General features: G+C 55.7%; 1 protein-coding gene across 2 annotated transcripts in view; it reads right to left on the reverse strand.

Annotated features, from left to right (window-relative positions):
* Positions 1-13,390, reverse strand: part of GRM4 (glutamate metabotropic receptor 4) — a 97,956-nt gene extending 84,566 nt beyond the window's left edge. For both annotated transcript variants that reach the window (XM_032648870.1, XM_032648868.1), the window contains exon 1: positions 12,872-13,390. In XM_032648870.1, the coding sequence (XP_032504761.1) occupies positions 12,872-13,390 (519 nt within the window). The remainder of the gene's footprint in view (positions 1-12,871) is intronic.
* Between the last annotated feature and the right edge of the window lie 1,807 nt (positions 13,391-15,197).

A 15,197-nucleotide genomic window follows, 5' to 3' on the forward strand; every position in this document is an offset into this window, starting at 1 on the left:
GTGACTTGCATTAGATAACCTATGTGAAACCCCTGACACAGGGCCAGGCACATAAATCCAACTATTCATTTTACGAAGCACCTGTCAGGTTCCAGGCCCTAGAGATAGAGCAGACAAGAAAAGGGACACAACCGTGCCCTGAAGAGCTGACATCCAAGTGACCAGTGCTGTTATCCATCAGGGTGTCAGGAGAGGTGGCATTCAAGATGGGCCTCTGAAGCACAGGTGGAATTTCCAAAGCAAAAAAAAAAATGTGGCGGGAATATAATCCCTTTAGGGAAATGTTTGGCAGCTTCTCCTAAATCTAATCATTCATGCAACCAAAGAGCCGGCAATCGTATCTACTCATATTTATATGTATAACACAAATGAGCACTAATGTCCACTAAAAGACATGTACGCAAATGTTCAGAACAGCTTTATTCCTAATAGCCAAACCCTGAACTCAGCCCAGATGTCCAGCAGCAGCAGAATGGGTAAATGAATGCTGAACTACACAAACAATGACACAGTGGAATAGTGCAGAGCGATGAAAAAGAGCAAATCATCAAAATACCCAACCACATGGGGGAATCTCACAGGTAATGGGAGGGAAAGAAGCCACACACAAAAGACTGACTCTGGTTGTATGAAGCTCAAAACCAGACAAAACTAATCTATGGGGGCTTCCCTGGCGGCGCAGTGGTTGAGAGCCCACCTGCCGATGCAGGGAACACGGGTTCGTGTCCCGGTCCGGGAAGATCCCACAAGCCACGGAGTGGCTGGGCCCGTGAGCCATGGCTGCTGAGCCTGCGCATCCGGAGCCTGTGCTCCACAACGGGAGAGGCCACAACAGTGAGAGGCCCGAGTACCGCAAAACAAACAAACATACCAAAAAAACCAATCTATGCTTTTAGAACTCAGGCTACCAATTCGCCTTGGGGAGGGAGGGATGTGGACTGGGAGGGGCTCAAGAGAATGTTCTAGGGAACTGAAAATGTTCTGTATCTTAATTTATAAAAGCTCATCAAGTAATGCCCTCGAAATTTGTGTACTTTACCGTGTATAAGTTATACTTCAACTACTTTTTATGTAAAGAAAAGGTAGACAGAGCGCTCTTCAGGGGCTGAGGGGACATCAGAAGCAGAGGTTAGCAGATTGGACATTGCAAGAGGTGTGGTCAGGGAATTGACCCCGGGGAACTGGACTGGAGCTGGCAGGGGCTGGAGGGAGGGCTGGAGTTGAGGTGCACGAGATGGGTACCAAGGCAAGGCCACCCTGGGAGCCCTGGGGCTCCTGCCTCCTTCTCCCAGACCCCTCCTGCCATGCATCCCTCCTGCCCACAGCAAATGGTGCGAGTGAGGGCATCTCCCCTCCCTGCTGCACTGGCCCCCTGTCCACACCCTCCCTCAGCCACCATGCTGGATTGCAATCCTGGAGCTGAATTTCCTGGGCTTTGGGGGCTTTCCTCCTGAGGAGGAATCAAGTGAAGCCACAGTCCCCCGGCCTCAGGCCGGCAGAGTCCAGCTGGGCACCTCTCCCCACCCCCGTGCTCTATGCCCATGGCATCATGGAGGACACCTGGTTCTGCCTCCTACGCTGCACCTGCCACATCCACCTTTCCACCCACCCCCAAAGGGAGCACCTGAACACCTGTCACTCCCAGGATAACCTATCCAATTAGGTAGGGGCCTGCCACCTCCTGCTTCCCAGCACCCAGCACCCCAGCCTTCAATGCCACGACTCCCTGTGGAGGGAGAGCCCCCTGGACGTGCACAGACACGGCCGAGGAAGCGGCTCAGAAACCTCACACCCCACCAGCCACCAGTGAGACATGACACGAGCCCACTCGCTCCTCTGGGCAGCTCCTGAGCTGAGGCCCAGAGGCCAGCTCGGCCCTACCTCCCACGATCCACTACACGAGGCTGCACGGGGGCCAAGTCAGGATCAGCCACAGGACCTCCTCTGGGGCCACGGTCCCGGCCACGGGGCGCCACCGAGTCCAGCCGTCACCCCTTGCTGGCAAGAGTACAAGAAATTATAAACACGCTTGCCCTTTGCCCCAACACGTGTCTGCAGGAATTCACCCTACAGAGACCTGCGGAGTGGCCAATCACAAAATTACCCATCGCGGCTCTTTGTAAACGCACAAGATCAGGAACTACTAAGTGTCCGTCCTGAGGAGACAGGAAGCAGGCAGTCCTGGGGGCCACACAAAGCCCTTTCGCGCTGACAGAGGCGAACCCCAAGAGCAGTGCGAGCTCACCCAGCAGGGGCTGTGGATGTGTGAAAATGGAGGGCGAGAACACACGTGTGCAGCCCCCCCCACGTGCTGGTGAATGTTGCCTGGAGTGTGTGACACGGCAGCCACGCCCAGGCTGAGAGCTCTCTGGAAGGCACGCAGGGAGCGGTGGCTGCCTCCAGGCTGTACTCCAGGGGCTGGGGTACGTCCTCTGGCTCCTTTGAACACCCAGGGGAAGGTCTGAGGCACTCACACAGTAATGCTGTCACTGAAAAGGAGGCCGTGCCTACGGTGCTCCAGGTCCCCCAGCGGCCAGACAAAAGGCTCATTCCGGAGACAGAAGCATCTTTAAAGGAGACCCTGTCAAGTCCCCAAACACACACACCCTCTCTCCCCCACCACCAACTGAAATGCTTGAGAGAGGGGTCAGGACTCAAGGCCGGGAGAGCCCAGCACAGGCGGTGGGGGAGCCCCAGTCTGATGTTGGGAGGTGAGAGGAGGGGGTCCTGGTCCAGGCTGAGCGGCCAGGCCCAGGTGGGAATGGGGGCAGGGAAGGCAGGTGAGGGGGCTACTCTCCTCTTACTGAGTTTGTTGTACTTTCCTAATTGATTTTGTCACCAGGATACTTAGGACCATCTTAGAAACCACTTAAGCAATTTAGAATAATCAAAGTACTTAGAAGGCACTTAACGTTTCCTCACACTTCAGGCTTCCCATAAACCCCTTCCAGCTTCGACCCAAGGCCATCCTGCTGTCTAGAGCGACCCCTGTGGGGAAGGCGGCCGCCTGGTCAGGCCCAGCTCCTGCAGCCTCAGGCAGGTGGGAGAGCCAGGCCCCCACAAGCACCACCAGGCTCCCTCTGTCTCTCCCTCCCTCTCTCTCTCTCTCTCTCTCTCTCTCTCTCACACACACACACACACACACACACACACACACACACATACACACACACACACACACACACCAGGACTCTCCATAGCAGCCCCAGCCCCAGCCCCAGGAGGCGAGGCCTGGGCCTGCATCTCATCACCTCGCCCCAGCCCAGGCCCCCTGAACAGGTGGCAAGTGGAAAGGTCAATTGGAATATAAAGCAGAATTTTCCTTCTTTTCATTGCCAACATGTCTTGGTCATAAAAATGCTAGTTTAGTAATTCAGGGGAAACCGAAAAGTACACAGTTCAAACCGGGCTTGGCAGGGGGAAGTAAAGTGGGCTTAGCCCTGCGGCCTGTGAGCCCCACCCATGCGGCAGGCACAGCTCCCTCGTCCAACTCCTGGTCCCAAGGATGGCAGGCTCCCTGATTTGTCTTTCTGTCTATATCCAGGCCGGGCACCAAGAATGCCACACGAGAAACCCCATGTACCCCAGGATTTCAGACCTTGGAGGGTCAGGAAAGTCTTGGATGTTGAGTCAGGGCTTGGGGGAGGAGCCCGATTCTGCCCGTCAGGCATCAAGGAGGACATTCCAGGAGGAGGGCATGGCCCAGGCAAAGGCGGGGAGGCAGGCTTTGGAAAGCACGGCCCACGATCAGGGAAGGCCACGGGTGGTCAGCCTGAACCTGAGGAGTAAGCTCGTCGCTCCTTCTGCAGGAAAGGCTCCAGTAAAGGACCGGGGTCAGAGCCCACCTAATCCAACGCCCTCGGCTCATAGAGAGGGCAGCCCACCCACCCAAGGCCACACAGTGAGTCAGCAGCAGAGCCAGGCCCAGAGCGCAGGTCCCTAAGCTATAGGAGACTTCTGGTAAGGGGACCCTCAGCCCTCCCCAAGGGGGGAGCCGGAGATCACCCTACCATCCCCCGCACCTAACTGGGAGGGTCGGGAGGACCCCAGGACCGTCACACAGGGGGACTCGGGTACACTCACCAGAGTCATTCCTCTGCCCAAAGCCAGCAACCTGCCCCTCCGCCCCACAGAGCCCCCCACTCTTCATGGCCCAGACCACACGCCTCCTCGAAGGCCCCTTGGATACTCTGTCAGCAAGAGATGAGGACAAATATTATTGACCCTACTGTGCGCCCAGCCTGCCACCCGCTTCCCATTCTTATCATTCTGCATCCACACCCTAAAAGGTGCATGTGATTCTGCCCATTTTATAGATGAGATGGTGAGGTCCAGACAGGCCCAGTGATCTGGGGCCAGGATCTGAGTGACCTACTGTGTGGCTGCCTCTAAGGCCACTGCTCTGGGCTGCCCCCCCATGGCCAGGCACTCAGCCAATATCGAGTCCCATGCCAGGCACTGCCCTGAGCTCTTTCTGTGTAATCCTCGTGTAATCCTCACAAGGCCCTATGAGGTGGGGGTTGCAAGGGTCCCCAATTTTACAGACAAGGAAACTGAGGCACAGAGAGGGGCCTCCCAGGTAATAAATGGCAGAGCAGGGGTATGAACCAGGCCATCTGGCCCAGGGCCCATGCTTTGACCACTGAAAGCTACTGCCCCTCAGGGTCCCCGTCTGCCTCCCTCCTGTCTCCAGCTCTGTTCATCCTCAGGTCAGGGAGCGGGGAGCAGGGAAACGAAGGGGGAGGAGTTAGAAGAGGTACAGGGGGCTTGGGAGGGGGAGGCCAGAGGCCAGCACGGGGAGAGCCAGGAGAAAGAACTAGCCTCTCACATGGGCTCTACCCTTACATCTCCTCCCCATCACCTCTGTGGCTTCACAAGGACTGGTCAAGAACCACCTACCTATTTTACAGGTGAGGAAACTGAAGGCCTGAGAGGCCCAGTGACTTGCCCAAGGTCACCAGAATCCTGGTAACCCTCCTCCCCCAATACCCTTTGCAGCTAGAAGGAGCAGATGTGGGTTTTGGAGCCCCCTTGGTCCTCCTCCCCCTGGCCCCAGCGCTGTCTGGGTCCTCCCTCTTGAGCTCCTGGGTCAAGTCAGCAACCAAGCACAGTCCTGCCCCAGGGCCTTTGCACTTGCTGTTCCCTTTACCTGGAAAACTCTTCCTCCAGATATTCGTAGGGCGACCTCCTTCACTCGACTCAAGTTTATGCACAAATGTCCCCCTTCAAAAAGTCCACCTCCAACCATCCTGTCTAAGTTGGCACCCCCACCCCCCATGGCTTTCTAGCCACCTCCTTGCTTTGTCCTACAAGGAAGTGCTCTCCCGTGACAATTATACCTTTATGTGTTTTACCTGTTCACTGCCTGCCTTTCCTTCAAACGTGGAAGCCCACGAGGGCCAGGCCTCCATCTGCTTTGTTGCCTGCTTTGTAAAGTTGCTTAGCGTGGCGGTTCTCCACCTGGGGTTGCACGTGAGTATCACCTGGGGCGCCCAGGCCCCATCTCACATCAATTAAATCCAAAATCCTGGGGTGGGGCTCGGATACCCAGGAATTTTAAACTCCCCAGCTGATTCCAATGTGTAGCCAGTTGGAGGCCACAGCTCTAGCAGGGCGAGGCCCGGATACACACTTGGTGAGTGAATGAATGAATGGATTCTTACAGATGGGCCAACCAAGGTCCAGGTAGGGGACAGCGAGCCAGAAACCAGCAGTCATGACCTTGAGCTTCCCCAGGCTCAGCCCCACCTCGGCCCCTCCACAATGTCACACACCTCGCCCAGGGGCCCTGTCAGCCCTACCCAGGCTCCAGGAGCCCACCAGGCCTCCCTCCAGGGCATCTCCAGGAGGTCTACCCAGAGGTCCCCCAAAGGCCTCCACTCTCTCCTTTTCATTCCCAGTAATGAGCCTGTTTGCCAGTCCAGTGATCAGAGCTGAAACCCTCTTGCTTCCACTCCCAAACTTCCCGCGTTCAGAGAGGTCCTGCAACCCGAAGGTACACATCAGAGGAAGCGGGCTTGAGAGGGCTGCGGGGTGGGCGGGGGCACTCACTGGAGAAGACAGATGGGACAGGAATACCGGGACACCAAGGAGGACTCAGAGCATCCATCCAGCGGCCAGCTGAGCCTCCCAGCAGGTGTGCAAATACAGCCCCAGCCCCAGGGCTCCTCACCACTGGAGGCCCAGGAATCCAATGCTCCCCAGGTGACTATGATGAGCTGCCAGGCTTGAGAACCACCAGGCGATGCAACCTGTACCCCAGTGCCCCACCCACAGGGAAGGACTTGCCGGGAGCACAGAGAGAATTGGCAACTCAGTGGTCAGGGCTGTTCCCCTCCCCTCACCTCCCTCCCCACTCTGTTTAGATGCTGGCCTGACCCTGGGTCTTGAGGCCCCCTCCCCAGACTCCCACCACAAAGGGACACCTAGGGTTTGGGGGAAAGAGAAATGCTGTAAAAGCAGAGGGAGGGCTGCGTGGTCCTCACCTCAGGAGAAAGGGCCCTGACAGTCACCCTCAGCAAGACCACTTCCTACACCTCCTCCGCTCCTCCCCGACCCCCTCTCACACCTTAATGTCTATCCAACCTGTTCTCGTAACACCAGCAACCCCTAAGCACCCGCTAAAGGCTTTGCATACTTTATCGCTGCTGCCTAATGAGTATCATCGCACTCCTTCTTACAGACACAGAAACTGAGACTCAGAAAGGCCACACAGTGAGTATCGGGCCAGATCTCACCCAAGACTATCTGATGACCAAGAGAAAGGAGAGCAGAGTGGTGAAAAGGGTAGATTCAGGGTCAAACCGCCTGGGTTCATATCCCAGCTCCACCACTTACTAGCTGTGTGACCTTGAGGAATTTGCTTAGCTTCTCTGAGCCTCAGTTCTCCGTCTGTAAAATGGGGATAACCACTGTACACCTACCCCTGGGGGTTGCTGTGAGGACTGGGGCAGACCCTGACACAGGATACATGCCATGTAAATGCTGGGATTATTTTACCCCAACGACCTCTTCAGGAGGGCCCCTCATTCACCCCCGAACATTCACTGAGTGAGCCTTCTTGGGACAAATCTCTAATAACAGCCAATAGTGGGACATGGGGATACCCTTTAACGGGGAACAAAGCATTAAGCGAAAAGAATTCCGTAAGTCAGCACGGGGCTGGAGGTATTTGGGAGGAGGAAACAGGTGGCCCAGGGGTCACCAAAGTGGTGGGCACTGGTGGCCAGTGGCTGGACCCCATGGTAAAGTGAGCTTACCCACACTTATCCCCACAGCCAGGAGCTCATGCAGGCTCTGCAGACAGGGGCCACCCTGCTGTCATCGCAGAGTTTGGGGAGACATGGGGGCGGCAAATGGCTCACTCTCCATGAGTCCCTTCAGCCATGATTTCCTGAGGGCCCCCCATGGACCTGGCATCTGTTGGGGTCCTATAGGCGCAACTTAGAGGCCAGCAGGGGTCAGCTGATGGTCTCTGTCTCATCTACTTAATTCCAAGGGCATAGCTCAAGAGCAGTGCTAGACAATATGTAAATGAACAGGCATGGCTGCGCTCCCATAAAACTTTACAGACACTGACATTTGAATTTCATATAATTTTCCTGTGTCATGACATATTGCTTTTAATTTTTTTTCAACCACTTAAAACACGGAGACCATTCTTAGCTCGTGGGCCGTACAAAAACAGGCAGCCGCCCAGAGGGGAAGCCAAGAGAAACATGAAAACAAACAAAGAAATACGGACATGACTACAAACTGTGGTGAGGGTCATGAAGGGGAAGATGGGAAAATAATATAGAATAACTGGGGGATGGAGGGTGTTTCTCTGAAGAGAGTCCACTTAAACTTTAGGTTGAATGAGAAGGATGCAGCCTCAAGGAGTAGGAGGAGAACATTCCAATAGAGACGGGACAGCAGGTACAAAGGCCCTGTGGTGGGCAAACAGCACAGTGTCTTCAAGGAACATAAAGAAAACAGTAGGACTGGTATGGAGTGCACCCAGGAGAGGCAAAACGATGTGGTCAGAGCACCAGGTAGCACAGGGCCTGTCAGACTGGCAAGCATTTTGGAAGTTTGCGTTTTAATCTAAGAGCAACGCAAAGTCAAGAACAAGTTTAAGCAGGGTGGGGAGCAGGTTGGATTTGGCTTTTAGCAAGATCGCTGTTAGCTGAGCAAAGGTTGGGCTGTGGAAAGGCCTGTCCGGAAGCAGGGAGAGGAGAGAGGTTTCTGCCGGATCCGGGTGAGAGCGCACAAGGTGGGGGTTGAGGAGACTCCAGCACGAGGACGTGTCCTAAAGGAGAGCCTGCAGGATTTGCAGATGGTAGAAAGGCAGAGGTCAAAAATGCCACCAAGTTTCTTGGCCTGGGCACTGCAAGCACAGAGCTGTCTTCAAGGAAGACAGGCAGGCTGTGTGAGAGTGGGTGGACCCTCTTGAAAGTTCCTCCTGGTTGTGCAGTGAAAACACTTTCAAGACAGGAAAGCCACATCCTCAACAGAACATGGGGTATCAGCTGAGCCACAGAGGTTCCCCAGGAGCCCTGGGCCTGGCACTGAGGGGCAGGCAAGCCAAGCACCTGGCAGGCAGCTTTCTCTAAAAGGCACCACAAACCCTTACCAGCACTCACAGCCCAGCGAGGGACAAGCCCTCACAGGCCAGGCTGACGTGGCACAGAGAGCCACTGTTGCCCACCAGTGTCCCTGGCCCGGCCTCTCCTAGGAAGCTGGGCACCTGCCCTCCACCTGCTGGCTGGCATCCCCTCTGCCACCTGCCCCTTCCTGCCCTCCCTCCACTCCACTCCACCCCAGTCTTAGTGCTCAAACCCCACTGTGGTGACAGCCAGAAAACCCTCATTACCTGCAAGTTAAGTTGGCCACTCAGTCTCCACACCACAGGGAGACACCTGAGGCCCAGCAGATGGTCGGTCCTCTCCAGGATCAGCCTCAAAGGTCACCATCTGTCCCTGCCCACCCGGTCCAGCCTCTTCCACATCAACGGAGCCTCTCATGCTGACTTAAGGCCCAGCTACAAGCTGTGCAATGACATTTTCTGCAGGCTGACTGTGTGCCAGGCACCAGGCTAGGCCTTTTCTGGACATTAACCCTTAATTCCCACACCAGGCCTAGGAGACCACTGTCATCCCCTTTTTACAAAGGAGGAAACCGACGCACCAACAGGCTGAACGATTTGCCAAGGCGGCGAAAGCTGTCTGGCTCCAGTCTCCAGATTCTTAACCACCATGCTAGGCCACATTCCCATCTTCAAGCCTCAGTTTTTGTTGTTGTTGTTGTTGTTTCTCCACTGCAACATTAATGAGGGACTCAATGCAATGATTTCTGGATCCTTCTGAGCTCTTACAGGTCAAGGATTGGAAAACTGTTTCCTTCCAGGGCACTTACTATGTTCTTTTTCCCCCCAACAATAACTGCTCTCAGGAAAAGATGTTACTGACTCATTCATACTATGGTGTAAGTGACTGGTATGGTGAGTAGATATGGTGGATATGGTGAGGTAACTCTGGTGGCACAGCGATTCAAACTCAGACCTGACTGGCTTCAGAACCTGGGCTGTTCCCACGACATAGCATTGTAGAGGTCACATCCTCTGCGTTAGGCTCTCCTCTGAAAAGTATTCTTTACCTCCGTCAATATTCCCTTAACTAGGAGAATGGAGCCAAAATGAAGATGAAGGAGTGGGTGGGAACAGGGGAGTAAAGGATGTAAGCTGTCAGACCCATAACTTCCCGAAGTCAGGGCTTCTGATCCCTAATGAAGGCCTGGGCTTGAGGCCCCACTTCCAACCCAGTTGCTTTGGGCAGGCAGTCTGGAAGGAGTCAGTTCCGGGAGCTGGGACCTGACTCCCAGCCCTGGCCCGTCCCTTGATCAGGGCTCAGTTTCCACAACTGTACGACAGGAAGTTGGCCCCTCGCAGCTCTGGCAGGTGTGAGTTTTGCTCATGCCCTGGCCTTGACGGAACCCCATCAGCATGCTCCAGGCAGGAAATTACCCCACGTGCCCCCAAACCCAGAGCTCCTCTCTAAGCTTTGCACAGGAAATCCACCTCACGGAGGAAAGAGAGCTGTAATCACAGCCTCTGGGGGAAGTTCCCAGCAGACCCCACTAATAGCCTTGGCAGGGAGCGGGGCTGGGGCGCAGCGATGCCCTTTGAAACAGACACCTGACACCGCAGCTCCCCTGGCCCCCAAGATGCCCCTCCCTCACCCTTCCCTGCCTGAAGCTCTGCACCTGACCTCCCTCCTCAAAGTTCAACCTTTTTGTCTCTGTAAATGGCTTTTCAGTTTCTGGCCCAGCCTCTCATTTCTACCAGTTTAATTACTGAGGAGCCCTCTTGTCGCCAGCCTGGAACATTAACGCTCTTAAAAGGGACCCAGGGACTTCGGACCATAGCCAGCTGTCTCCTTCTGCCTCTCTCCCCATCTCCCCCACCGCCCGTCCCCTTTCCTTTCCCAACAGGCCCCTTCCGTCCCCCTTCCTTCTCCCCTCCCTAGGCCTCTACCTCCCAGTCCCATCTTGCTCTCCGTGCAGGACAAAACCCAGGCCACGCCACATTCACATGTGACTAGATGGGCAGTGGAAGAGCCCTTGGCTGGTGAGGCCCTTTGGCCCCAGACCCCCTCACCCCACCAGCGACCTTCCCCATCCTAGGAGAGGTCAGCACAGCAGTCACAGCCCACTGCTGTGTGGGGCTTCCAAGAACCCGCTTCAAGGCCTCATGCTGACAGCGACCTTTCTTAGAGCCTTGGCCATGTGTCTGGTGACACCTCTCAGCTCCTTTGATCTTTTCCACCTCCCTATAAAGTGCGTACTGGTTCCCCTCTGGGACATGGTGGGGAAGGACCCTTACCAATGTCATAGCCCCAAGGGCCCAATCACGTTGTTTTATCATCTTTATAAAACACTTTTTAAAACACCCAGACTCACCAAGGTGTTTAATACAAAGCTCAGAAAAGGACACTGCAGCAGCCCCACCTGTAGTCTGGTCTTCTCAAAGGCTGGGGGGCTGTGCCCCACTCAGACAGGATGACAGCTGCTGACCCAGGTCGCCTCACCTCCCAAGCCCAGGGAAGGCAGGCTGAATTGGTGACACAGCTCACCGAAGCCATCACTAGGCCCTGGGACCACAGAGCCTTGCTCCCCCTCCCCTCTGGGTCTCTACTCCTCACTGCAGAATTGGGCAGGTGGAGGGACTGGACCAGTTTCCCATTCCCCAACCATCCCACCAACGAATGTCCACAAGCAACACTGCTCCCCAGGGGTTGTTCAAATTGCCCGCTACAAAGGCAAAGTCTCCTTCAAGTCTCCGGCTTCAGCGTCATTTTGCATCTTTCAGAATGCATCCATTTGTTTTTAAATTAAAATAATGTTTTCATCTGGATCATCAAGCAAAACCAACACTACAGGAAGAAGGCCCCAAGGCAAGGACTGCACAGCCCACGTGGCCCAGACCAGCCTATGGCAAAGTTCCAACCCCGCCCCTGCTGTGACAGGACAACTCAACCACCTTTCTTTCCCACCTACCCCCGCAGCCAACACAGAGACATTCGCACCGTTCATCCCCACTTCTACCCCGGCCCCCAGAAATGCCCCTCAAGTACTGATGCATCATGGGATTGGGCAAACGTGTTCCAGAAAGGGTCCAGGAGAGATGGCTCCAGCCTCAGCGCTTTCCATCCTGCATGAGGCCAAACAGCCCCTCTCTGTCCACTCCCTAACTCTGGAGCCTTTGAGGAGACAAGGGGCCAATTCCAGAGGCCAAGAATCTAACACCAGAGTGAAGAAGGGACCCAGAGGCTCCATTTGTGCCACCTTCCTCCTCCCTCACCCTCTTCTCTCTCCCTCTCTCTCTCTGTCTCTCTGTCTCTCTCTGTCTCTCTCTCTCTCTCTCTCTCTCTCTCTCTCACACACGCACACACACACACACACACACACACACACACACACGCACACGCACGCACACACAGCAAACGAGGAGGCTCCCAGAGAGAAGCAGGCACATAATTATTGGTAAAATGCTTGTAATGTTTTTCTCTCTACCCAGTAGCTTTCAGTAGTTTTAGCAGCTTAGCGAAGCACTTGGCTCCAATTGAATTGCAAATCAGCAGCTCCTGCCCCAGGAAGAGAGGAAGGGAGGCGGCAAGGAGGGGGCAGGGAGGGATTCCAGAAGGAAGGGGAGAAAGGTGTGTAAGGAGGAGGGGCAGAAGGAAGGTAATGAGCCAGGGAGGCTAAGCTCAGGGCCAAGGGCACCAGAAACAGGGACTGCCCGCTCCTCCAGGCCTTTTCCCGTCCTCATCTCCGTTCACTGCGGGCTCGGTAGCCAACACCTCATCCAAAAAATCAGGACACATCTTCTAACTATAATCCTGAGGTGGAGCGGGAGGGCCACGCGGGGCTTTCTCAGCTGCCCAGGAGAAAAACAGATCTTTCTTGGCAATTGCAATTATTGAAAAACAATGTCAAAACAAAAGTCTTGCTTTTTCTCCCTGGCAGTCTCCAACATTCACATTCCCATTCTATGTTTATCTTTTAATCTGTCTACCTTTCTATCTACCTAAATTTCTATTCGTCCATCTGTCTGGGCTTTTTATATTTCTGTCTGCCCATCTCCTCCTCCCTTCTGTTGTTCGCCAGTACTCCCTTTCCCCTCCCGGTTCAGAATTCCCCGCGGAGGAGCAGAGTCGATCAAGGAGCTGCCTGCAGCACGTGCTGTTTCAGCACCACGGTCAGCACCACGGAGCTGGGTCCCTCCTCGCCACAGGTCAGCCCCAAATTCTCAGATATTGCTCGGGGAGCTGGGAAACACACTCTCTCCCTCGGATTCAGGAGAAGAAGAGAAAGGAGCTGGGCAGGCACTAACCTTGAAGAGACGAAGGATGTTGGCCACCATGATGGAGACCGAACTCCCTGAAGCACCGATGACACCCACCACGCGCTCAGGTTTAGTGATGATGGGCGGGCCGCCGCTGCCACAGCGGACCTCCGTGCCATCCTTCTCAATGAGCGCCTGCACAAAGGTCAGCGACTGCTCCAGGGCATGGGTGTCCCTGGAGCAGGTGTCCAGTATGCGGGCGCCCAATGTGATGTTGGGCAGCAGGTCCGGGTCATTGTTAATGCGATCCAGGGCAAAGAGCATGGCCTCCAGCCGGTGGATGCCCTTTTCCTTCTTGAGTTCTCCGCAGGCCTTGCCCTCTGAGCCCCGGCCGTGCACCGGGAACAGGCCTCCCAGAGTGATGTCACCATCTATGCGGATGGAATTCATTTGAGGGTGGCCTTTGGGCTTCCCCAGGGAGGAAGGCACCCAGGGCCCAGACAGGCTGAGGAGCAGGCAAACGAGCAGCCGGGCCCACCACCAGCCCCAGCCCCTCTTCCCAGGCATCTCGGAAATCCCTAGAGACCCATGAATGGCAGGCCTCCCTCCTAGCCGTGTGGGCCCCTGGCCCACAGCCTGGGGGAGCAGGGGCAGAGCAGCCCCCACAAGTCTCTCCAGTGCAGCTTCAGCAGCAGGGCGGCTGATGGCAGCCAACAGGCTGAACCATGCTGGTGTTCCTCGCCCCGCAGGCAGCGCTCAGTTACGGGCACAGGCCATGCTCCCAGACGGCAGGGCGTGCCTCGGGTGCAGCAAAGCTCTGGGCTTGGTCCCCACGTCCTGCAGGCCTGTTCTTGGTGGATGACTGTGAAAGGAGGAGAGTGCTCCTAGCTTGGCAGATCTTGGCATCAAGGGGAAAACAGCTCCAATGCTCTCCTCTTACCAACCTTAAAGAGAGAGAGAGAGAGAGAGAGAATCAAAGAGAAGCCCAAAGAAGACATTAGCAATTCGGATCTCTCATCAGGAGCCTGAGAGCAGGAGATGCTGGAGGTTATAGCCAAAGACTCCACAAATCTCCTGAGCTTGGTTTCCTCCCAGCTGCTGCTCAACTTTGGTCCAAATGGGAGAATTTGAGGCAGAAATTGGGTGGTGTCTGAAGATTTCTTAAGGCCTGTGCCCACTACCGTCAGACCCGAGGCCTCAGAGAGCTCTCTCCTCAGGCAACAGCCTGGGAGGCTTGGGCAGAAGAGAGGCCCCTCTCAACACTCACCCACAGGAAGGAGCAGGCAGAAACCGGTCCCACAGGGCACAGCTCGTTTCAGAGATGAGGAAACCAAGGCCCAGAGCAGGAGAGCACCTGACCCGAGTCACACAGGGGGCAAGCAGCAGAACGCTGCCTGGAACCCAGCTTTCTGGCTCCCAGCTCTGGAACCAGACACACTTGGGCTCCTTGAGGACTCAGAGACAAGGAAAGCCAACAAGGCCCCAGGAGAAGTCGTCTGGCTGAGAGCTGCTCAGCCTGAAGGCCAGGGAGAAGCTGGGGCTGCCGGGGGGGTTTGGGGTTCTCCTGCTGAACTGGGGAGGGCTAGGTGGACCCTCCCATTTCCACCCCAGCTGCCCCGCCCCGGCCGGCGGGTGGGGGGGGAGGGGGGCGGGCGGTCAACCCAACTGAGGCTCATTTTCTCTTGCTGGGCCTCCCTCCCTCCCTCCCCCTCTCTAAGGGTCTTTCTCTCTCAGTTTCTCTTTGCTCCTTCTCTCTTCCCCACTTCCTCCCTCTGCGAGTGGGGCTTGGGCTCTGGCCTGAGCTAGCGCACATTATTATGACGGCCGTTACTATTGTTGCTGTGATTATTTATCTGCAAGGGTGGAGGAGGGAGAACCAGCTCTTCCTCATTCTCATGGCTAATTTGGGCTAATTTCCCCAGGACTTCCTTGTGTGGGCCCAGCCTTCCCTTACCACCAGCAACCTCCCTCCCCTCGACTCAGGAGGCCCCAGGGAGAAAGGCAGAAAGCTGAGCCAGGGCTTGGCTAGGGGGCGACCCCAAGGCCCCCTTCCCCATGGGTTTGTCAAATGAAGACCAGCAGCCACTCACCCGTTCTGTGCCTCAGTTTCCCTAGCCATTTGGAAGAAGAACTTGTGTTTGGGTTGGGAGGTGTCCCTGGAAACATGGTCCCTCTATCAAGACCAAGTGGTGGTCTCAGAACCACCCATCCCCCACCCCACAGAGGCCCTGACTGCTCCAGGTCTGCACAAGGGGTAGAGGAGGAGAGGGGGCACACCCCAGGATCCAGCCTCAGCTCCCGGGTTTCTTCTAAACCCTCACCTCACATCTTACTCCCCCATCAGAATGCTCCCTCCGCCGTTTAGCTCCTCAGA

The sequence above is a fragment of the Phocoena sinus genome, chromosome 11 (assembly GCF_008692025.1).
Source record: "Phocoena sinus isolate mPhoSin1 chromosome 11, mPhoSin1.pri, whole genome shotgun sequence".
Lineage (NCBI taxonomy): Eukaryota > Metazoa > Chordata > Mammalia > Artiodactyla > Phocoenidae > Phocoena > Phocoena sinus.